General features: G+C 44.5%; 2 protein-coding genes across 2 annotated transcripts in view; both read right to left on the minus strand.

Moving 5' to 3' along the window:
* The window catches only part of LOC147445179 (myosin-H heavy protein), a 46,838-nt gene extending 22,038 nt beyond the window's left edge, over positions 1-24,800 (minus strand). Inside the window, exons 1-8 of the mRNA XM_086527631.1 lie at positions 24,509-24,800; positions 24,374-24,412; positions 23,997-24,050; positions 23,852-23,915; positions 22,983-23,041; positions 22,727-22,851; positions 22,573-22,632; positions 22,435-22,493 (exon numbers count right to left, since the gene is read on the minus strand). Coding sequence (XP_086383757.1) covers positions 22,435-22,493; positions 22,573-22,632; positions 22,727-22,851; positions 22,983-23,041; positions 23,852-23,915; positions 23,997-24,050; positions 24,374-24,412; positions 24,509-24,643 — 595 coding nt within the window. The 5' untranslated portion in view covers positions 24,644-24,800. The remainder of the gene's footprint in view (positions 1-22,434; positions 22,494-22,572; positions 22,633-22,726; positions 22,852-22,982; positions 23,042-23,851; positions 23,916-23,996; positions 24,051-24,373; positions 24,413-24,508) is intronic.
* Positions 1,532-4,848, minus strand: LOC147445181 (uncharacterized). Its single transcript, XM_086527663.1, has 4 exons — positions 3,069-4,848; positions 2,620-2,965; positions 2,282-2,494; positions 1,532-2,169 (listed from the first exon to the last, which is right to left on the minus strand). The coding sequence occupies exons 1-4, from the start codon at positions 4,601-4,603 to the stop codon at positions 1,786-1,788; spliced, it is 2,478 nt and encodes an 825-aa protein (XP_086383789.1). The 5' UTR covers positions 4,604-4,848; the 3' UTR covers positions 1,532-1,785.
* Positions 24,801-25,315: the final 515 nt, after the last annotated feature.

Genomic DNA, 25,315 nt, shown 5'->3' on the forward strand with positions numbered 1-25,315 from the left:
TGTGCAGACAGCAGATGACACAGCTCACCCCATTGCTCATGTAGGGGACATACCTCTAAATACGAAGAGTGGGAAATCAAAGTACTTAGCAGATGTACTTCATGTCCCAAACATTACAAAGAATCTTGTTTCTGTTGGACAAATGGTTGAGCAAGGTTTGCAGGTTCGCTTCAATCCAAATGACTGTTATGTAGAAGATTTCCAGAATGGTTGTAAGCTGATCACAGAGGGCAAATGTGTGGGCTGAATGTTTACGCTGAATGTAGACATGCCTCAGGTAAAAGCTGCATTCTTTGCACAAGACACAGGTGTTGTGGCTGATGTTGACATTTGGCACAAACGCATTGGCAATGTCAATGAGCAAAGATTACGCAGCATGCAATCAAAACAGATTGTAAAAGGTTTGCCCAAATTCAAGGTGGATGGTATGCATAGAGTGTGTGCAGCATGCCAGTTTGGAAAACAGTCAAAGGGCTCATTTCCACATGAGCGCAATGTATGTAAAAAGCCACTTGAGGTGGTGCACACAGATGTTTGGGGTCCAACCGATACTGCAAGTATACATGGTTGCAGGTATTATGTCTGTTTCATTGATGACCATACAAGGAAAGTATGGGTCTACTTCATGCGTAACAAAAGTGAAGTGTTTGGTCACTTTCAAGAATTCAAAGTCATGATTGAGAAGGAGACAGATATGCAAATCAAGACATTGAGGTCAGATGGAGAGGGGGAGTACTTCTCCAATGATTTTTCAGATTTTCGGCGAATGCATGGTATACGCAGACAGTTTACATGCAGATATACTCCACAACAGAATGGGGTCGCACAAAGGAAAAACAGGCACATTGCAGAGGTTGCACGTGCATTGATAAATGAGAAGAACATGCCTCATCATTTCTGGGTTGAAGCCGTAAATACAGCTGTGTACATTATGAATAGGACACCTACAGCTACGGTGCATAATGTAACACCGGAGGAAAAGTTTACAGGTACAAAGCCTGATTTGGCACACTTGAAAGTGTTTGGCTGCATAGCTTACGTGCATGTACAAAATGAGTTGCGTAGGAAATTGGATCCTAAAGCAGAGAAATGTATTCTTGTGGGATATTCCCTTGAACAAAAGGGATACAGGTGCTACAATCCTACTACACGAGAATTACGAGTGAGCAGAGATGTAGTCTTTGATGAGATGAGCAGCTGGTACAGTAATGCACATGGCACTATTGGGGCTGATGTAAAAGATGATGTGGTTGTACAAAATGTGAGGCCACAGTCACAGCTTTTGAGTGGACCACAAGAGTACTCTTCTCGTGGCTCTGTTGAGAAACCATGGAATCAAGGTGGAAAGGTACGTAGTGTACGGTACAGTTTAGGTACGTACGGAACGTACTTCCGTACTGAACCAACCTTTAGGTACGTGATAGGTACGTACCATTTGTTAAAAAAAGACAATTACACTAAATTTAAGTTCACTGACCTTTCAAAATTCAGCCTCATTAACAATGCAATGCTTAAAATGAACATATTGATCAAAAAACTTAATGACTCAAGATTCAATACTCAATGAGAAAACCAATGACCATAAATCATAAGACCAAATAACAACTACAAAGTTCAAACATCATGTCCATGACATTAGCCAGAAGTGGGCATATACCATACAAACTGAATCAAGATCCAAAACAAAGTACTGTGAAATACTACAATGCCATAATAACAATAAAAGTCTGCTGCAACCTGTCCTCCAAAGCATGAAGTCACCAGTGTGCACTAAGACGTGCGGCCTCAAAAGTCTGTGTCAGATGCGGAAGATGAATCGTCGGTAGAGAGCAAGCCCCTATCATCAAGGACATTGCCCTCCTCATCAAACTCAGGGTCAGGCTCAGCATATGTCAACTCTGGTACAAGCACCTCTGCACCACAAGCCTCCTCAGGCATATCAGCAATCTCTGCATGGATGAGCCGAACAGCTTCATTCGCTCGCCTGCGAATGGAGCGAATAGGAAGCTTCCCCCTACAAATACTCTCTCGTCTCACAGTGTCTGGATCTCCTCCCACCATGCGTAGAGGAAGGCTAAGAGCTCGTACACGTGATCTAGTCACACGACGATCCACGCTCTCGAGCTCTCTATGCAGCTCTCTGAGAATCTGCTCCTGCTCGTCTCTAATCTATCGGTCCAAATCTGTCGGTCCACCTCCTCTGGTCTAGGATCATCTACCATTTTCACCTTTGTCGCATCAACCTGTTGAAGAGTAAAATAAAGTTAAACTGACTTATTTATGGCATATGCTTGCAGGTTGAGTTTACAGTGGCCAACATCAAGGTAATTACCTGTTTGGGTTGCCCCAAAGAATGGTAACTCCGCACGAGCCTCATGTTGGCTCTGCAATACACCAACTTCTCCAACTGAGAAGTGCTAAGGCGATTTCGAATCTTCGTGTGTATGAGAGAGTAAGCACTCCAATTGCGCTCACATGCTCCAGCCGAGCAATCCTGCTCAGTGATCAAGCAAGAGCGCAATCATCAGCAAGAGAGTGACAAGTGTCAAGTAATATAAAGATGAAGTTAGAAGTTTAAAATGATATATACAATGTAATCATGGATGGCAGTTTCCTAACCTGGGAAAGGATACGAAGAGCAATGCGTGAGAGGTTGGGAAGACCAACTCTCCCATACGAGTGCCACCACGTCAAAGGATACTTTGTGGCTTCCTTCCTCAAAGAAACTGCTCTCGTGAAAGAAGCGCCAATGCCATTCATGTAGTTGGTGAATTCCTTGTCTATCCCAAGCTGATCATCCTCTGAAAACATGAGCCCAACATACTCTGATTGTTTTGTGCTAAGCAAGGTATCACTCCATAGCTCTGGCGACCTGTAGAGAGGATGAAGCATGGCAGCCATCGCATGTATGGGACGGCTCATGAAAGTCCAGCGGCTCTCAACACATCCCAATAAATCTGATCGACTGAAATATCAAAACAACTTGTCAATACAAGTTAACTGTTATAACTTAGACTTGATGGTTAAAATAGACAAGTTACAACCATTAGAACATGAGGAACCCTTACCGATCAATAGTCAACAGATCGCATTTGGAAACGTGGTCTTTCATCTGCATAAACAGATGATAGACTAGTCCCAAGGTCGATCCCTCCATATCCGTCAATCGAAGGAGGACGTAGACTGGCTTGAGTGCCACTGAAAGAGCGTGCACTTCCTGCCAAAAGATCTCATCAAGGATCCGCCTCTGCAAGTATTTTGTAGATTCATCCTGCGATCTTGACATGCCTCGCCATTTTGGATCCACCACTGTCTGTAGTAGTGGATCTCTAAGTTTGTAGAGCCTCTGTAAAACCAAGTAAATGTAGGCAAACCTGGTTTTTGAAGGTCGAACCATATCCAAAGTGCTATGGCTGCGGAAGATAGCAAGAGCCTGATGTTTCTTCCGAAAGAATGTGGTGACCTTGACTACATCTGCAACTATGGGCTGCACCCATGAAAGTTTGCCAATATCCTCCATGAGCAAATCCAAACAATGTGCAGCACATGGAGTCCACACTATGCCAGGAAAATGTTGCTCCACCATAAATCCCATTGCCTTGCAATTAGCTGCATTATCTGTCACCACCTGCACAACATTCTCCTTGCCAGCCTCCTCTATGGCTATTTTGATGTGACCAAAAATAAACTCAGCCGTGATCTTTTCCCCTAGTTTTCCTGCATCCACAGCACGCAAGAAATAGGTGCCCAAAGCAGAAGACACAAGAATATTGATTATGTGTCGTCTACGTATGTCTGCCCAACCATCTGAGATAATGGTGCATCCAAACTCCTTCCATCCAGCTTTCACAGGCGTAAGCGCCTTGTCAATTAAGGCCTTTTGTTCATCTAACATAGTGGTGCGCATCTTTGTGTAATCAAGACCCGTCCATGTCTCAGTAGGCCCCACCTGTGCAATGGCTTTTACCATTCTTTTCCACTGATCTGCGCGCAAAACATTGAAAGATATGTTGCACTCAATAAGAGTGCGACATATCTCCATCTCTGCCACCCTCTGACGCTCTTTCACCCAAGCATGAGAAGAGATGCGACTAGGCAAAGTGGTCTGCGTTGATGTTTCAGATATACCTTTTTCACGTGGCAAGGAATCCTCACCTTCACCACCAACACGTGCTCTCTTTCTGGAAGTAGGGGGTTGCATGGAGGCCAAACCTCCTCCAACCTCTGTCTCCGCACCTAAAGACTCCAACTCTCCAACAAAAGCATCATGTAAAGCATCCTGTGTGCTGGGAGCACCTCTCAAAGCAGGAGCACCAACAGGAAAATACTCTTGAATAAGCTGCTCCCTCAAAGGTGGTGGTATTTTCTCACATGCACCAATCTGATCAGTGCACCCGATGCCTGTCAAGTGCTTTTTGACTCGCGTAATAGTGCTGGTGTATTGGTCCCCACAATACTTGCATTGCCATAAGCGTGTACCAGAACCTTGCTGAGAAGTGGTCGTGATGATCCTCAAAACATTGGTGTGGAGCGACCAGTTGGGGTTGGTTTTACGCGGCATAATGAATCCTGCACATTGCAAATGCAAAAGGAGCACGCACATGAGAAGTACGGAGTGCGAGAGAAGAGTACGGAGTGCATGGTGGCAGAAGCAGTACCTTTTCACGCGCGTAGCTCGGCTCTGCAGGACTCTGTGCACTGCTCTGCAGACTTCTCTGTAACAGAACAAAGACTCTTTTGCTACAGTGGTCGATTAAAAAAGCCTAAGGCTTCCCCCCTTCACACTAATAAGCCTAACTGGAAGCGCTCCCTAGCGGAATTTGTCCGAGCAAAAAACGTCCCAAAAAAAAAATTATGCCGTACTATACCGTACGGTACGTACTGTACCGTACCGTACGGTTGTACCGTACGAAAAGGTATCGTACGTACGTACGGATTCTACTCTGCATGGAATGGTCAACTACGTACGCAGGTTACTCCACCAACAGGTACAAGGAATGTATCACGAAAAGAAAAGGAAAAGGTTGATGAACCTCCCTTTATGGCTGATGCATCATCAGGTTTTTCACATGTAGACATGGATTCAGATGGTTCTGAACAAAGTCTTGATGAGAAATTTGGAATTCCGGCTGTCAGGACACTTGGTGTAAGGAAAGTACAAGAAGATGCTAGAGGGCAAAGGAGTGACCCAGGACCCCGCAGAACTAATAGAGTCAGAAATCCAGTTCAGAAATTGACTTATGATGGGTATCTAGCGCATCACCAAGCCAACATGGCTAAGGTGATACAGGATGTGGAGCCCACATGTTTTGAGGATGCAGTTGGAAATTTGCATTGGGATGATGCAATGAATGAAGAGATGGCTGCATTGGAAGCAAACGACACATGGGAGTTGGTGCCATTGCCAAGTGGCAAGAAAGCTATTGGTTGTAAATGGGTGTATAAAACCAAGCATAAGGCTGATGGTAACATTGAGCGTCACAAGGCAAGGCTGGTCGCAAAGGGTTATGCACAGACGTATGGCATAGACTATGAGGAGACCTTTGCTCCAGTGGCAAAGATGACGACTGTGAGAGCTGTCATAGCAGTGGCTGCATCTAGAGGATGGATTATGCATCAAATGGATGTAAAGAATGCCTTCTTGAATGGTGAGTTGCAAGAGGAAGTGTATATGGATCAGCCACCTGGTTATGTCGATCCAGCTTACCCAGATTATGTATGCAGACTTCTCAAAGCTTTGCATGGTTTGAAGCAGGGCTCTAGAGCATGGTATGATAGGATTGCCAAGTATCTTGTCAGTATTGGTTTTAGGAGAGCTCATGTTGATCATTCACTCTATGTACGTGAGAGTGATGTGGGGATTGTGGTCATTACCATATATGTAGATGACCTTATTATTATTGGTGACAATGCTATGGAGATTGACCATGTGAAGGGTCTTCTCAAACAGGAGTTTGATTTAGGCGAGTTGCGCTACTTTCTTGGGATTGAGGTGATCAGGACTCCAGAGGGTGTATGGCTATCACGGAGACAGTATGCTTTGGACATGTTGTCAAAGTATGGTATGGCTGATTGTAAGCCAATTTCTATTCCCTTGGATGTGAATGCAAAGTTGAGTGCAAAGAAGGGTGATGTTGTTGAGGATGTCAACATGTACAAGAAGATTGTGGGTAGTCTAATCTACTTAACTATCACGAGGCCATACTTGAGCTACACAGTAGGCTTGGAGAGTCAGTTCATGCAGCTTCAGAGGAAGCCACATTTGGATGGCGAACGACGCACACTTAGGTATGTGCAAGGTACTCTTGACTACGCATTGTTCTATGCAGCAGATGCACCATTAGCATTGTATGGGTATACAGATGCAGATTGGGCAAGTAGCATTGTTGATAGGAGATCTACGAGTGGCTTCATGTTCTCTTTTGGGAGTGCTGCTGTTACTTGAAGCAGCAAAAAGCAACATACGGTTGCTTTATCGAGCACAGAGGCCGAGTACAGAGGTGCAGCAGTTGCGGCGTACGAGGTAGCTTGGCTACGCACATTACTTGAGGACTTGGGAGTGCAGGTGGACCAGCAGATTTTCATCCATTGTGACAACCTCAGCAGCATGCAGTTGGCTAGGAACCCAGTGTTCCATGCCAGGACCAAACACATAGAGGTCCATTACCACTACGTTCGAAAGCGAGTGTTAGCGGGCGACATCGACTTGGTCTACGTTAGCACAGAGGAGCAGATAGCGGATATCTTTACAAAGGCCCTCGGAGCTGAGAAGCTTCGACGTTTCCGGACTATGCTTGGACTCTGCGACATGCAGAGCTCGAGGGGGAGTGTTGAGATGTCGAGCTCTACACCTTGAGCTGGCATCCACTACGGGTCTTGGCCGCTTACGGCATTTGCTCATTGACACGTTAGGTGACCGACACGGAGGATCTCTGTCAATGATTCTACAGCTGGACTACACTTATAGTGCCAGCCTAGTACGCTTCTAGCGAGTTCACACTTAGTGACCACATGTACATATGTGCTACTTTTCAGCTTTAGCACTTAGTCATTTTGTACTCTCTTTTCTGTGAAGAAGAAGAAGAAGCTTTCCATCTCTGTGTGCTTTGTGCTTGTCTTGTGTAGCTCTCTTGCATCCTCTTTCTTTACACTTGTGACAATGGTATCAGAGCATCAGGCGTGTGCTTTTCTGAAAGCATACCGATCCTACAAAAGAGCAGACAGAGCTTTATTCGAGGATATCTTCGCCCTCCAACCCGCACTTATTAAAGAGCAGACAGAGCTTTATTCGAGGATATCTTCGCCCTCCAACCCGGACTTATTAAAGAGCAGACAAAGCTTTATTCGAGGATATCTTCGCCCTCCAACCCGGACTTATTAAAGAGCGGAAAGAGCTTTATTCGAGGATATCTTCGCCCTCCAACCCGCACTTATTAAAGAGCAGACAGAGCTTTATTCGAGGATATCTTCGATGATGCAATATAAAGAAATACCGATAGGGACACCAAGGTTTGGGGCCAATACTCTCTGGGGTGGAATTCCGCCACTCCGTGTCGTGTGTCCTCTCTCTCTCTCTCTCTCTCTCTCTCTCTCTCTCTCTCTCTCTCTCTCTCTCTCTCTCTCTCTCTCTCTCTCTCTCTCAGTTCAGTTGTTATTGGAGTACTAAAAGTCTCTTCAGTCTGTTCTTTTCTATTGGCACGTGGTGCCCGCCTTGTGACAGTTCCTCCCAATTTGCATACAAAGGACAAGATCTTTGAGGCAGATCAATATGTTGACAACATGGATGAGCTGTATAAGAAGATTAAAATTGCCTTGGAGAGACCTGAGGCAGAGTAGAAAAAGACTGTTGATCGTCAACGTCGTGAATTGCTACTATCACCTGGTGATTGGGTTCTGTTAAGGTTCGAAAAGGCAAGGTTAGAGAAGATGAAGGGCAAGGAACGGCTGTTTCCTAAGCTCAGCATACGTTACTATGGGCCTTTTCAAGTGCTTGACAAGATCAGCAATGTGGCTTACAGGCTGAAATTGCCTGATGCGTGGAAGATTCATAATGCGTTTCACGTGAGTCTTCTAAGACCCTTCGTGGGTGATGTGCCAAAAGATATGCCAGATGAGGATCAGCCAGTAGTTATTAACTTGATGAGATCCTGGTACCCGAGCAACTCTTGGCACATAAGGACAGAAGGATATCTTCGCCCTCCAGCCCGGACTTATTAAAGAGCAGACAGAGCTTTATTCCAGGATATCTTCGCCCTCCAACCCGGACTTATTAAAGAGCAGACAGAGCTTTATTCGAGGATATCTTCGATGATGCAATATAAAGAAATACCGAAAGGGGCGCAGGGTTTGGGGCCAATACTCTCTGGGGTGGAATTCCGCCACTCCGTGTCGCGTGTCGTCTCTCTCTCTCTCTCTCTCTCTCTCTCTCTCTCTCTCTCTCTCTCTCTCTCTCTCTCTCTCTCTCTCTCTCTCTCTCTCTCTCTCTCTCTCTCCAGTTGTTATTGAAGTGCTAAATGTCTGTTCAGTCTGTTCTTTTCTATTGGCACGTGGTGCCCGCCTTGTGACAATGGTATCAGAGCATCCGGCGTGTGCTTTTCTGAAAGCATACCGGTCCTACAAAAGAGCAGACAGAGCTTTATTCGAGGATATCTTCGCCCTCCAACCCGGACTTATTAAAGAGCAGACAGAGCTTTATTCGAGGATATCTTCGCCCTCCAACCCGGACTTATTAGAGAGCAGACAGAGCTTTATTTGAGGATATCTTCGTCCTCCAACCCGGACTTTTTAGAGAGCAGACAGAGCTTTATTCGAGGATATCTTCGCCCTCCAACCCGGACTTATTAAAGAGCAAACAGAGCTTTATTCTAGGATATCTTCGCCCTCCAACCCGGACTTATTAAAGAGCAGACAGAGCTTTATTCGAGGATATCTTCGATGATGCAATATAAAGAAATACCGAAAGGGGCGCCAAGGTTTGGGGCCAATACTCTCGGGGGTGGAATTCCACCACTCCGTGTCGCGTGTCGTCTCTCTCTCTCTCTCTCTCTCTCTCTCTCTCTCTCTCTCTCTCTCTCTCTCAGTTAAGTTGTTGTTGAAGTGCTTAAAGTTTGTTCAGTCTGTTCTTTTCTATTGGCACGTGGTGCCCGCCTTGTGACAGTGGTATCAGACATCAGGGGTGTGCTTTTCTGAAAGCATACCGGTCCTACAAAAGAGCAGACAGAGCTTTATTCGAGGATATATTCGCCCTCCAACCCGAACTTATTAAAGAGCAGGCAGAGCTTTATTTGAGGATATCTTCGCCCTCCAACCCGGACTTATTAAAGAGCAGACAGAGCTTTATTCGAGGATATCTTCGCCCTCCAACCCGGACTTATTAAAGAGCAAACAGAGCTTTACTCGAGGATATCTTCGATGATGCAATATCAAGAAATACCGAGAGGGGAGCCAAGGTTTAGGGCCAATACTCTCTGGGGTGGAATTCTGCCACTCCGTGTCGCGTGTCGTCTCTCTCTCTCTCTCTCTCTCTCTCTCTCTCTCTCTCTCTCTCTCTCTCTCTCTCTCTCTCTCTCTCTCTCTCTCTCTCTCAGTTCAGTTGTTATTGAAGTGCTAAAAGTCTGTTCAGTCTGTTCTTTTCTATTGGCACGTAGTGCCCGCCTTCTGACAGTTCCTTCCAATTTGCATACAAAGGACAAGATCTTTGAGGCACATCAATATGTTGACAACATGGATGAGATGTATAAGAAGATTAAAATTGCCTTGGAGAGGACTCAGGCAAAGTAGAAAAAGATTGTTGATGGTCAACGTAGTGAATTGCTACTATCACCTGGAGATTGGGTTCTGTTAAGGTTCGAAAAGGCAAGGTTAAAGCAGATGAAGGGCAAGGAACAATTGTTTCCTAAGCTCAGCATACGTTACTATGGGCCTTTTCAAGTGCTTGACAAGATCAACGATGTGGCTTACAGGCTGAAATTGCCTGATGCGTGGAAGATTCATAATGCGTTTCACGTGAATCTTCTAAGACCCTTCGTGGGTGATGTGCCAAAAGATATGCCAGATGAGGATCAGCCAATAGTTGAGGAACTTGATGAGATCCTGGTACCTGAGCAAGTCTTGGCACATAAGGACAGAAGGATATCTTCGCCCTCCAACCCGGACTTATTACAAAGCAAACAGAACTTTATTCCAGGATATCTTCGCCCTCCAACCCGGACTTATTAAAGAGCAGACAGAGCTTTATTCGAGGATATCTTCGATGATGCAATATCAAGAAATACCGAAAGTGGCGCCAAGGTTTGGGGCCAATACTCTCTGGGGTGGAATTCCGCCACTCCGTGTCGTCTCTCTCTCTCTCTCTCTCTCTCTCTCTCTCTCTCTCTCTCTCTCTCTCTCTCTCTCTCTCTCTCTCTCTCTCTCTCTCTCTCTCTCTCTCTCTCTCTCTCTCTCTCTCTCTCTCTCTCCAGTTGTTATTGAAGTGCTAAATGTATGTTCAGTCTGTTCTTTTCTATTGGCACGTGGTGCCCGCCTTGTGACAATGGTATCAGAGCATCCGGCATGTGCTTTTCTGAAAGCATACCGGTCCTACAAAAGAGCAGACAGAGCTTTATTCGAGGATATCTTCGCCCTCCAACCCGGACTTATTAAAGAGCAGACAGAGCTTTATTCAAGGATATCTTCACCCGCTAACCCCGACTTATTAAAGAGCAGACAGAGCTTTATTCGAGGATATCTTCGCCCTCCAACCCGGACTTATTAAAGAGCAGACAGAGCTTTATTCTAGGATATCTTCGCCCTCCAATCCGGACTTATTAAAGAGCAGACAGAGCTTTATTCGAGGATATCTTCGCCCTCCAACCCGGACTTATTAACGAGCAGACAGAGCTTTATTCGAGGATATCTTCGCCCTCCAACCTGGACTTATTAAAGAGCAGACAGAGCTTTATTCGAGGATATCTTCGATGATGCAATATCAAGAAATACCGAAAGGGGCGCCAAGGTTTGGGGCCAATACTCTCTGGGGGTGGAATTCTGCCACTCCGTGTCGCGTGTCGTCTCTCTCTCTCTCTCTCTCTCTCTCTCTCTCTCTCTCTCTCTCTCTCTCTCTCTCTCTCTCTCTCTCTCTCTCTCAGTTCAGTTGTTATTGAAGTGCTAAAAGTCTGTTCAGTCTGTTCTTTTCTATTGGCACGTGGTGCCCGCCTTGTGATAGTGGTATCAGAGCATCAGGCGTGTGCTTTTCTGAAAGCATACCGGTCCTACAAAAGAGCAGACAGAGCTTTATTCGAGGATATCTTCGCCCTCCAACCTGGACTTATTAAAGAGCAGACAGAGTTCTGTTAAGGTTCGAAAAGGCAAGGTTAGAGAAGATGAAGGGCAAGGAACGGCTGTTTCCTAAGCTCAGCATACGTTACTATGGGCCTTTTCAAGTGCTTGACAAGATCAGCGATGTGGCTTACAGGCTAAAATTACCTGATGCGTGGAAGATTCATAATGCGTGGAAGATTGCCTGATGCAGTCCCAATGAGGATAGATGGTCAAAAGACCATTAGGAGCCCAACGGAAGCATCTCCTAAAATTTAGGGAACTGCTATTTTGGGCCGTGAAATGTGTTCGCGTCATTACCTCCGGTATGACTAGGGGAACATTTTACAACTCTACCACGAAGTCAACTGGGCAACCGGTCAAGATATTTTTAAGCGGCGAGCCCAAAACGGGAAAATGCTTGAAAATGCGCCAAGTGTTACATTTTCATGGACTTTCTTCTTACAGAAAAATGGGCACTGATTTTTAAGTTGGGAGAGGTCGCATTATGCATTTTGTCTTCACAAGTTAAGAGCTATGGAGTGCTTTCTTTCTCTCTTATGTACAGTGTGGTGCTAGGAGTGATGCCCTGCACACTACACACTGCTCTCTCTCTCCCCTACGTGCAGTTATGTGATGCCCCACAAGAGGGCTCCTCATTTGACTCATGTACAGCTGTGTGGGTTCATGCTTTTGTGTTGAGGCAAGAGCCTCCTTGAGCAAGAATAGGGATAGCTAGCTGCTACTCCAAAGCAGGCACTGGTGAGGGTCACAACCTCACCATACAGGTGCAAAATCAGCGTTGTTTATGCGTTGTAATTATACTGTTTTTCAGCCATACAGACGCCAGAACCTTTGGGAATCGTGCGCCACTGGCAAAGGACAGTAGGGGACTGTTTGGGGCTGAAAACAGGGCAAAAACCAATAGATACAGCGTGCTGAATTTACTGTTTTTGGGCAGGAATCAGAGGGTATACGCCAGTAGAAGCGAGTTCCAGCAAGGGAATTGGTTTCGCGCAAGTTTTGGGGCTGTTATGCTGCCGAAATTTGGCCAAAACAGGCGGTATCTAGTGGGATACAATCAAAGGATTCCCAGGACTCTTCTTTGTACTTTACCCTCCTAAAGAATAAAGAAATACCGAAAGGGGCGCCAATTTTGGGGCCTACAGAATGTCGGCATCTGCTCGGAGCATTTTGGCTTCCGAGCCGTGTGTGTGATTAAGTGTTAATTCCCATTACAGGTCTCCTTTGCAAAGTGCTCTGTGTGTGTGTCTAAAGTAAAGAATTTCGGGTGAAAGCCAACGCCTACCGCCCTACGGGCCGGTTTAAGTATTCCACAAACGTTTCTGGCTTTTTGGCATTCTTTCGACTTCCCTCCAACGTTTTGTCATCTTCTTCGCATGGGTCAATTTTTGGTCGATGTGGTCTCTGTGGCACCATCGCAATCTCTGTATGTTTCACCGTCGGATCCTTTTCCATCCTTCAAGATTTCGTTGAGGCAATCGTTTCATTTTGCCTTTTGACACTGGGGACATATCCCTGGAAATCTTGAAACTCTTCTATGTTTGCTTTTAGCAATTTTACATCGTAGAACACAATTGTGTTCTTTCCCTTGTATGATCTTTTTGGTGGGTTTTCCTTGCTTTGAGGTTTCCCACTTGTAAATTAATCAATCAAATTTACAAAAAGAGTATGTGTGTGTGTGTGCGTGCACGCACGCCTGGCATGCACGTGCATGCAGGCGTGCGTGCAAGAATGTGCATGCAGGTGCATGTGCATGTGTGTTTACAAGGGTTGAATGTGCTTTTACCCATTAAAAGCCTCTTATCTTTTGAGCTCCATGAGGGCATACGGCTGACACTTGTAAAGGAGAGCATCAGATACAATTTCAGAGAGCCAGAGCAATTGGACTCACACGTACTTAGTTGTGGAGCAAGTCGGCTCCTAAAAGATATTTGACTTCAATCTTCTCTTGGAGTATGTCACAAGACTGTGACAAACACCAACTTTGCAAACGAAAAAAAAAGGGGGGTTCCAATTAGGTTATCTTGAGCCTTAAATAGGTTTACAAGGTGTTTTCACATAAGTGGATACCTAACACTATCAGCCAAATTACTTTTGTTGACGAACAGGAAACATGCTTACTTTATTGTACATTTTTTACACTCTTTTGTTACTATCTCTCATTGCACCCACACTATTTGTTTTTCATGTAATCTAGCGAGTACAACTTCCACTTTTCTGTACTCGGCCTATCTCTCAACTTCCTTCCCAACTTGAAAGGAGAATAAATGACCTCTCGCCATCTCGATTGAATCTCATCCATCGGGTAAGTCTTCAGATGCTTCACATATTTCGGATTTTGGGAGTACTTCACCAATCTTTTTACACACTTGTCAAACCTACAGTTGACGTTTGTACTCCCGCTCTGGTAAAATTTCCCGTCAAAAATATGCCTAAATCTTCGTGGTTTTGTTCAATTCTCACGCAGGTTTCAACTTTTCTTTACCTCCCCACTGAGAGGTGTTCTCTGTTAGATTCTCCGCAAGAACCCATGTGTGCTGCAACAGGGATCCGATCCTCCGTAGAAGAAGAATCTTCATGGGCTCCGATACCATTGTAGGGAACATGGGCTGAGTGGACATGCTTCTGCTACAATCTAGCATGAGTCATTAACTTAGGACCTAGCCTGGCACTTTGTAAGCCTCTAGCAGGACGTGTAGACTTTACTTCAAACCTTGATGTAGCTTTCACCCATTATTAGTCGTCTATTCTACCTGTGCTATAATGACACAAGAGAGGGGAATGGGATACAGATGCTAGAATACATCTGTATGCGAGTTAGACACCAGATTGGCCCCTAAATAGGCGCCCCTTTCGGTATTTCTTTATTCTTTAAAAGAGGGAATAAAAGCTATGGTTCCCTACAAGCTGCCCCGCACAATCTGGGCTGAATTTCTTTTGTTCTGGCCCGATTTCAGTAGCATAACTGTACTAGGACCCTTCACAGTCAATATCCCCGCGCATTAGATGACTTTCCCGACGCATACGGACACTTTGCAAAACCTGGCGAGAATCTGCAGCACGCTGAATTCTCTGTTTTCTGCCCTGAAAATGCGCCAGATCACCTGTACAGCGGTCCCCTCGCATCCCTGAACCTCCTGGGGGTATTAGGGTCCGTTTAGGGCCAAAACCCTAAACCTGCAAAAATACACAACAGGCTGTAATTCACTGTTTCGGGCTCCGTTTCGCGTGCCGGTCGCATCCATAGCAAGTCCTCGAGCTCCCGCACCTGTAGGGCTACTTGCCCTTTGAATCGGACGAGATTTCGCACGTGAAACCTCTCCGAATCACCTGTACCTACGGGGGATTAGCCGCTAGCTAATCAAGTACCTGTGCAAGAGGCTCTTGCCTCGGCAATCGCGCATGAACCCACACAATTGTACATTGGTCAATTGAAAAGCCCACTAGAGGGGCATAACATACTGCCATAGGGGTGAGAGAGAGCAGTGAGAGGTGTGCACGTCATGACATCCTGCACTTCACTGTACATAGAGGGTAAGCCAGCACTCCATTGAAGCTCTCCCACCTATGACAGCACTCAAAAACGAGCTCACAGCTGAAAATCACGTTTTTGCCTTCTCTTTAAGTAGTAAACTGGCCTCAGAGTGCCAAGTGTCACTCATTTGTGCATTTTCCCGCTTTAAACCCTCGAGTCTAAAAATATCTCACCTGCAGCCTCTGTTGACTTGGCCACAGAGTAACAAAATGATCCCCATGTCAAACTGCACATAATGACGCGAAGACATTTTGCCGTCCAAAAATAGCACTCCCTAAAATTTAGGAGTTTCTGTCATTACATTCTTCTAAGTCATCTGACCCTCTTTGTACACTACAGCCACACCCAGAAGTGAAATGTAGCCTATGTAGCAAAGGATTCCGCTTTGGCTGGCTAATGACCCCACTTTGGCTAACCATAGTCCTTGTCCAACCTTAGTGCTCTTTAGCCCTCAAGCTTGGACTCTCTCTGAACAGTTCCACACTGGCTATGCAATACAGGGCAGTTAGATTTCCAGAGGGATGTTTCCAAAAGGTAAAACAAACGAAATTCCCCAAAGAAAGAGAAAATAAACAAAAATGGAATTGCCACTGGCTGGTGACAGGCGCAATCCTTGCAATGCCTACACCAGCGTTTTTAGTTTTCAACCCTCAGAACAGCCAACGTTTTTCAGATCTCAGCCATCGTCATCCACAACGACAACCGACCAACCCGTAGCCTCGCCATTAGCAAATTCCCATCAACATTCCCAGCGATTTCAAGTTTAGCCACGAGCATCAAAAGCATTTTTAAATTTCAGCCCATTAGCTTCGACATCGCCGTCGTAGTACCCAAGTGAAGTAAAGTGTCCCTTGTGTTTGTGAGGAGTACTAGATCTGAACTAAATCTTTTAACACTTCTGCTACACATGACAACAGCAGTACTTCTATATCTGCTCTGTCAATGGCACAAATCTCTAGGAAGTTACTGAAAGCAACGCTTTATAAAACTTCCTATTGTACTTCTCTAAGTTTTTGTAGCTAGCCTGTCATAACATTAACTTCAAACTCGTCTACTGATGCAAAAACGCTAGTGTAGCTGCTAAGGCAAAACGCTAGGCCTTGCTTGGGGTTGATCTTGCTGAGAAGTTGCCTGTTGAGCAATGCTCCTGCTGCCTCTTCTACCAAAAAGTGCCAACTCTGGTTTGCTTATATATTATCTTAGCAAAATTGCCCTACCTAGTTCCCGACAAAAGTCACTTAATAAATAAGTGAAAAATGTCAAAAATAGGAAAAATAGGTTTAATGCACTTGAAAATTCCCCTGATGGATTCTGATGGAAATGCTGATGATCATGCTGTGTGCAACCGGAGGATATGCATCTAATTTAAATGTCTAGGCATGCACGGTCTGCGAACAGGCTCACAAAAGTGCCAGAACACTTCCTATTCTAGATTGACTTGACTGAAATGAACCCTAGACTCATCAATGGGAGGGTAGGGAGAAACTTGGGGCACTCGTGTTGTCAATGATTGCATTGACAAAGGAAGTGGGTTTTGTGGATTCTTTAGATTCATTAGAGTCAAGCTTAGGACATGTTTTTTTTATGTGACCCTTAATGTGACAATGAAAACAACGACCTTCCTTAGAATAAGTGCTTTGCTCTTCCGACGTGATGTATCATCCTAAAATTCCTTGTGTTACCTTTTCATCTGGAGTGAGCTTAAGTTTAGCAATTGTGTTAGCTTTACCCTTAGGTTAATTTTGAGAGTTCTTTTTTGAGAGACTATTGGAAGATTGGTTAGAAGAGTTACCGTTCTTACCGTTCTGAGGATTCTGAGAGGTACTTGTGGAAGTCTTGTTCTCCTTACGCTTTCCCTTGTTGTGCTTCATCTCTTGTGCGAGAGCGATCGCTACCGCCTTGTTGAGATCGATTGGATCGAGCACCTCGACATCATACTTGATATACTTGTCCAATCCATAAAGGAATGTCTCTTTGCGCTCATCATCCCACTTGCGTAATTGGGTACCTAGCTGCAAAACACGATTAGAGAAAGATATAAACTGGCAATACCATTTTGCTTGAGAGCACGCCAATCGTCCTTCAATCGTGCGAGGTACTGAGGTGGCATAAACCGCGCCTTGAGCTTGTCTTGGAAATCAGCCCAATTGAAGGAAAGGGGCGTAAATTCGTCGGCTTCCTCCAGATGCGCGGCTAACTATGCCTCTTGCCATGCATGGTACCAATTGATGGCATCACCGGAAAGGTACATAGCTGCCGTCAAAGCCTTGCTATTTCCTATCTAATTAGTTGTCGCAAAATAAGCATTAAATTGATGCAACCAAGAATGAATAACTGTAGCATCTTACCATCATACTTACTGAACTGGATCTTCTCTGTGACTGGGTTGTTGGAGTCCGAATCTCGGCTTGCGCCACTTGATGAACTACCAACATCTTTGGCTAGCTCGAACTTCAAGGCAAGAACCTATCGAGCTAATTCTTGCGTACAGAGGTCCCTCTGAACCTCACGATCGGCCTCCAAGGCCGCTCGTCTTGCTTCGACTTCCTCCTTTCTTTGTGCTTTTCTTTCTTTTCGTGCATCGCGCTCGCGTTCCAAAGTAATGTGAGTCGCTTCTTGTTGTGCCATCGCAACGCAATTCGCTTCTTGTTGTTGTGCCAACGCAACGCAATTCGCTTCTTGTTGTTGTGCCATCATGTCCATCATCGATTTCACCAAAAAGCCTCCATAGGATTTGGTGCAATCCCTGGCGTAGATGGCCAAGGGGGAGGGTCAGCAAAACCTCCATGGCGAGGAAATTCTTCTTCACTACTTTCATGCCCATCACCTCCATGCGAAGTATCCATTCCGCTTCGGGTGATGACCATGCACTGTCATCTTTGGTTCTTAAGTTCATGAGGAACTTGGGTTCTTGTGCGTCTTGGGTTCTTGGGTTCGTGGGGGTCTTGAGTGCTTGAGGTTCTTGAGGGTCTTGAGATTCTTGAGGTTCTTCTTTCGCTTGCAATCTGTGTTAGAGAAGAATCTTCTCTTCAACCGAGTTCTGCTCTTTTCCACGGGCGCACCCCTTGGCAGCCTTGCGCTCACACCAAGGTTGCTTTTTCCCATTGGCCGCTAGGTGCATCGTCCGCTCTCAATGAGTGAAAAGAGGCACAAGGGGAGGTTGGACAAGCCCTTCTTTCTTGGGTTTCTTGTCACTCTTCAAAAACACGATTAGGAATCGACACGCCCAAGTAAACTTGGGTTCGTGGGACCGCAACAAGCAAAAAAAAAAAAATTATGTGGTTCTTTCCTTGAGTGATACAGAACACTGCCAAAGCTCTCATACCAATGTAAGGTGCAACGGAAGTGAATGTTGAACTTTGCTCAAGATGAGTGCTCCGAACTGTGCTCAAGGATTCCTTTTACTTACGAAAGGGAGAGCCTTCCATTCCTTTAGTGAGAGAGTGTAATGGACACAAACAAAGTGGATGAACATTGTGAATAAAGGTACATGAGACTGAGAGATAGAGAGAGAGAAGAGAATACGACACACGAATGTTGCCAAACCCTCCTCCAAAGGCCCCACTCTCTATGGCGAGAGCGATCTACTTATGATTGCACAAATCTCTACAATGCTTGGACTTGCCGACGATGTCGACGACAATGAGGAAGACGATGAGACGGGCTGAAATCTAAAAACGCTAAGGGCTGAAATCTGCAAATCTTTATCTGCTGAATTCTGACTCTATGTCGGTGACGATGCCGATGACCACGATGCGACGACGACGAGCTGAAAACGCAGATGCTGAAATCTGCATTTTCCGGGCTGAAATTGCAAACTTCGATGGATCCCACCGTGCGACGAGGAACTACTGCGGGAAGGTGAGATCTGCGAGGTTTGGGGGTTCTACTGCGGGTACTGAATGATGAAAACTGAAAACGTTGGTGTTCCTGATGGTCTTGTCGCGCCGGAATTGCAAAAACGTTGAGTGTCTATGCTTCTCCAAAAACGCTAGGCTGAAACTGTCTTCTTGCTATAGCAATTGCTAACGCTAGGAGATATACTATGTCGTGATGACGCTGGGCTGATTTGCTTAACAAAAACCGCCAGGGCTGGTCTACTGATGCAAAAACACTAGTGTAGTTGCTGAGGTAAAACGCTAGGCCTTGCTTGGGGTTGATCTTGCTGAGAAGTTGCCCGTTGAGCAATGCTCCTGCTGCCTCTTCTCCCAGGACGTGCTAACTCTGGTTTGCTTATATATTATCTTAGCCAAATTGCCCTACCTAGTTCCCAACAAAAGTCACTTAATAAATAAGTGAAAAATGTCAAAAATAGAGAAAATAGGTTTAATACACTGGAAAATTCCCCTAATGGATTCTGATGGGAATGTTGATGATCATGTTGTGTGCAACCGGAGGATATGCATCTAATCTAAGTGTGGGCATGCACGGTCTACGAACAGACTCACAAAAGTGCCAGAACACTTCCTATTCTAGACTGACTTGACTGAACTGAACCATGGTCATGTTGTAGCTTGTCCACGGACACATAGGATTGGATGTGTCACGTGACAGTCATGTATTGCTTTTCCCTATGGCCAAGGGCCTATAAATAAGTCCCCTAGGCTCTCTCTAGCTAACTTGTGTTGACAAGCCGATGAGCACAGGAGACCCACGGGTAATTGTACTTTGCTCAAGCATTAATACAAAAGGAAATACCGAAAGGGGCACCAGTCTTTGGGGCCAATCTCTCTGGGCACGGACGTCGGAACTACACCAAGCCATCTCGACTCAATTGAACTGTGAATTAAGTGTGAGGTGTTTTAAAGTGATTCTCTCTCTTATGTCGTGCCCGATCCCAGACTTGGGGTGTCCAAGTTTGTTACATTGGTATCAAAGCTCAATTGATTTCTCTTCTATCAAGAAATCTGATCCCTTTTCTCGCGACACACATGGATTCTGGCAAAAATCGGACGATGACTCCTGTCACCTCGAGAACGGGAGGCAGCACGGGAAAGTCAAATGGCTTAGCAGATCACGAACACGGGCCACCTCGGCCTACGCAATATCAACTAATTGAGATGCAACGCCAACATCAAGTTGATGAGTGCGCAAAACAGATGCTCCAGTTTGCAAAGGATCCACAATATGCAAAATTCTTGACTCGGCACCTGATTGACGAAGTGCGTACGCAATGGCAGAAAGCCATGGACTCACCAATAAAATCAACCCTCAAGAAACCTCCTATCCCAAGGATGTTTATCGAAGAAGAACTTCATGACGTCGTCGAAAGACGAGTCAACCAACTTTTGGGAACAAAGAAACAATCGAAGAAACACAATAAGGGGACTGACTACCCTAGTTACTTGGGCCGTCAATCTTCTTTTGCAAGTGCAAGAAATCAGAAGAAGCATGTACGCTTCAAAGGACTGTCTAGTTTGTCCTCTTCTGACAGTTTGGATAGCTCAAATTGCCCTACCCAGACTTTGACAAATAAGCCAAAAGAAACAATTCACTTGAGATGCCAAAACTCTTAACACCCTCTCTACAGCTCATAGTGGACATCAATAGTGAGACCAAGTCGATGAAGAAGCTACCATGGACACCCCAATAGGGATACCTTCCACTGGATACATCTCGAATTTGCTACCCTCAACTTTGTACCTTAGAAGAATGCCATCTTGAGCACCGGTTGCCTTTTTAGAAACTTTGAATTGTAGACCACACTACATCCAAGAATCCCCGTTCGTGAGCTGTGAACACATCAAGTCCTAAATATAATACTCCAAGATAATGAATTGTGGAACACACCCTTTCCCTAATCCAACCAACAACAATGGATTGGTGCACTCATCCATAGTGTTTTAGATACGTCTGATTGGTTCCCTACCAGATGCAGGTGCCTTGAACTCCGACCTACGGGTTCAAACACCGATAACTTGAACTCCAACACAAGAGTCCAAATTAATTATACGGAGCACTGTTTGCCCCTCTCTACCACTCACAAGCCTCTCTCTAGTTGAAGCTAATGGCAGCAATGGTATCCATGTGAGGCTGTTTGTTTTTATGTCATGTAACATGTATCTGTAAGCATCTATGTCACATTGTAATGTGTCAACCTCTAAATATTCCTAATCTGGTGAAATTGCCCGGGTATGTAGCTTTAGTGCATCAAGACACCCATTAAAAGATAAGGACAGTATGGGTGTGATGGCTAATTTTTCTACACAAGAATATCAAGTTATTTGCGAGGAGAGTGATGAGGTAGTCGTTGAATATCTGCATGTCTAAGACCGTTTGTCTAGGAGGAGTGTTCAGCGGCGCTGTTTGTTTTTATGTCGTTTAACATGCATCTGTAAGCATCTCTGTTGCATCGTGATGTGTCAGCCACTCAATATTCCTAATCGAGTGAGATTGCTTGGGTATGTAGCTTCAGTGCATCAAGACACCCATTAGAAGATCACCAAGGTCAAGGTGTGATGGCTAATTTTGCTACCGATATGGAATGAGAAAACTGAATGGACCCTCGAGATTGACCCTTGGAATGACCATCGAATATTTTTTATCTAACTTAAGTTGTTTTGCATGTATAATCGCGGATGATTACTCTTCTTTCAAAAAGGGGGGATTGTCACAAACTACTAACATGTCAACCACTAAAGACCCAGAGGGTTAGGACTCCCTGATCCTAACCCTAACTTGCTAGAGCTAGCACAAGCAAGAGAAAAAGAAGTTTTACCAGCTTACTCAAGCCGACTGAGTGGCCCAAAATTTATTGGGTTAGGATTTTCAATCCCAACCCCCAACAACTTACACGAACCAGCCGAGGTGCCTAAACCCTTAAAATAGAGCAACACACAAACCCTAAAATTGCATAACCAGGCTGATGACGTGGCAGCTATACAGACGATCCGCGTTTTGCATTGAGGATTTCTGATGTGGAAGCAATGTATGGACAGCCCATGGGACATTTGCTTATGAGACCAAATGCTTTTAGACTTGCTGCTTTTCATGTAACTACTTTTGGATGGGCCTAGGGCCTTTAAATGTGTATTGGGCTCTCTCTCTAACCAGCTTTCTCACCTCAAATTCTGCCACATTTTGCGGTGCGAATCCCATGGGCTTGCATTCTGTTCTCTGAGCAAATGTGTTGGTTGTAAATTTCACGTCCCTATGTTAGGCTTTCTCTATATGCTCCCCAGTAACAGCTTCTGTACCTTTTGTGGGCTCATTTGTCAGCGGAAGAAAACAGCCTTCTACTTATAGGGAGACGTTCAAATTCCTTTGCTAGACAGCTTAGAGTTATTAATTAATAGTAGCCGAGACACGACTAAAAGGTCTGTCAATGAGAAAAAGTCCGACCCAAGCTCGTGGGCAGCCTGCTGAAAAGAAAAAAGCAGACCAGCAATTCCAAGTCGTACATTGCCGGTTGGAAATTCATTTGGCTTGTTACTGTTAGGTTCTGGCAGTTGAATAACCAATTTTTTTGTAAGTGAGTAGGCTAATATTATCGGATAAAGTGGGAGCTAACTACCATTGATCAAATCTACCTCCAGCATACATTCGTAAGCAAAGGATCTGCAAATTACATTAGAACTTACAAGGTAAGCAATATTCATATTTCTTAAGCCTCTCCTCCTTGAGATTTTTCAATGCAACCCTGCAGAAATGGTTAGGTTAAGCTATCGTGGTGAAGGAGACAAAACAAATAAAGTAAATCTGTAACAAAAATCATGTACCTTCGTTGAATGCACTTCAGAGTAAATATTTGAGATTTGTATCTCTCTACAGATACATGGCTGCAAATAACCAAAAATGGCTTGTTTCAGTCGAATGAAGTCTATCCAACTATAGAGAAATGAGCTTTTAAGTTTAAACAGGTAAAAGTCCTACTCCCTGTCAGCTGGGATATAAGGAACCCAGTCCATCTTCATCTCTTTCATTGACACAATGAATTCACCCTCCATTTGTACAGACTTGATTCCTATTTTGTCCGAGGGAGCATGTGGCGCTACTACCTGGTGAAGTAAAAATAAATTGTGACTCAAAAAAACACTGATGCAAACATCATGCGCAAGAAAAAGCTCTCAGACAGCAGCTTTAAAGGTCATAAGACAAAAAGACTGAGTAAATACAGGTTATAACTTACCGCAACTACAGCCGGAATATGCAAAACTTTTGATACATCTCCAAAAGTAATAAATTGTGCTGCACCGACAGTGTAATGATGTCAGTTATAGCATAACAACAACAACAGAATTTTCAGATTAAAGCATCAAAAAAGAAACTAGTGAGCCACCAATAACATACAACAAGAAGTTGAACCTTTTTAATACTGGGGTTGTGTGGACTAAAGCCACTTTTGTGTCTATAAGCAACATTTGTGTAGATTCTTGTTCTCATCAACCACAAGAAACCTTTTAAACATTTGTTCTCATAGCTATGTAGGGAGTTGATAAAAAAATAAAACAATTGTTTTCATATCTCACTCTATAGAATCGGCTTTAAGACTCAATGTATTTCAAGAAACCAATTGGTATACCATTTCTCTCAAAAAAGCTCAAAATGTAAAAGGGTAATTTTTAGGAGTAAGAAGCCACAAAACTGGCTTTTTAATTTGATAGCATCATGTTTTCTAGGCCCAAGATGAGTTGACAATATTTTTTCTAAAATAGTATTGCCTTCGTACACATGTCCCGGTATTCTTTGAAAAAGTTTTGGTGTGCTTTGAGATTACTTAAGGGGTTTCATGGGTATCAAAAACTTCAGCAATTTTTGTTGATAGTTTGATTTTCATGGTGCCAAGCCCACTTAAATGGCACAAACGAAAACCTAGTGCTAATAGGATATTTACAATTGTACACAGCAAACATCAAAAAAGTCAAAACAACAGATTTGTGACAAACTGCCATTTGCATCGTGTGAAATAACTGTAGTGAGAAGCAAGCCCAAAAGGATGGAAAATGTGGTGACTTATGTATTAAGATGGCATTAATGCGGTTAAAAATTCAAACTCACGCTCTGTACATCCAAACAAAAAGACCTTCTTCCCATGCAAAATCCCATTTTCCTCAAAGGCTTCCTGTAAACAGCAACAGCAAACCCTCACTTGCAACAGGATTCCTGCAAGCTTTAATTCACTTGAATAATGTGATAAACTAACCTCTAAATGAGTAAAATCCCATTCAAGTTCATACACACGATCATATTGGTCCCACTGCATAAGAACAACAAAATATTGGCAAGAAAAGGTGTACTTCAAAGCATCAGCATGAAAGAGGTTATATCTGTGAGCATTGGCAAATATTTGTAAAAATCAGAGTGCCATTGGCAGCCCGACATCAACAACCATGTTGGCAGCTGGCCAATGATGCAGATGATTTGCATCCACATAAATTGAGGCATGCATTAACACTAAATTTTGTATACCGACTAAAACTATTAGAAGCCAAAATGGAGAGGCTAACCTCTCAATCTGCTAAAGCAGACTGATCTGTATGGTTTGAATTCAAAACAATTCTACTTGGGAGCCTTACGTACCTCTGTACCCACAGGAAATGCATCCTTCCATATGTCTTTCTGTGTCACAACAATAAGCCACTTGCGTTTAAATAATCGGGCAAACCCAAATAAAACCACCTCTTTCGACAAAATGAAACATTAGATGAAGCGTACCAAAGGTGTGACAGGTGTTACTTCTTCTTCCACGTAGTGGCGCTTGGGGGCAAGGGAGAGGGGCCGTCCATCGGAGGCAGACAGAGATGCAGAAGGGGCAGCAGGCTTCTTCTGCTTGGATTGCTTACGAGGCATCCTGTGATCTGATACCGAAGATGAACGTTGGTGAAGGGGCTCTCCCTTGGCAACGCAGTGGGAGAGCGTGTGTTGTCGTTTGAGACGGCACTTTCCCGCTTGAGATGAAAGCTACAATCGTCGAAGAACTCTCTGAAATTCAAATGACGAGAACTATCCACAGCAACCCTCATTTTAGTGTCCCACGCCCTTTTTTGGCCTGCCCAAAGGACGTGAGCTATAGTGTTAGGGCGGCTTCGCAAACATCCGGACGTCTCGGAGGACAAAAAAAGCCACGAAGCTTAAGGGCACATGTTGGTGCAGATGTGGCAATCTAGTCACAACGTACATGCCTTTTTTATGGGCAACCTCCCCTCTCGCCCAAGGAATGGACGCACCCATAAAGCAAGACGCCAACCACTTTTTAAAAAGTAAAGTGGGCTTGAAGTCTTGAACTCTCACCACGCGTAGGAGGGTCAATGGGCTATCAAAGCTACCCAATCACCATCACTGCCCAATGTGTGAGAAGTATGATACATGTTCGTAAGTCTGTGAATCCATAGGTCCCCAATACAAAAAGGTGCTCACTTTGTGAGCGCCCATGCAGTACCCATATGATGGGGGCGGCAAGCAACATGGTCTAGGAACTCATGGAGTTTGGTTTAGCAGTGTGGAACAAGGGTAATGAGGGTC

This window comes from Adiantum capillus-veneris, chromosome 13, assembly GCF_014529385.1.
Source record: "Adiantum capillus-veneris isolate H3 chromosome 13, ASM1452938v2, whole genome shotgun sequence".
Classification (NCBI taxonomy): Eukaryota; Viridiplantae; Streptophyta; class Polypodiopsida; order Polypodiales; family Pteridaceae; genus Adiantum; species Adiantum capillus-veneris.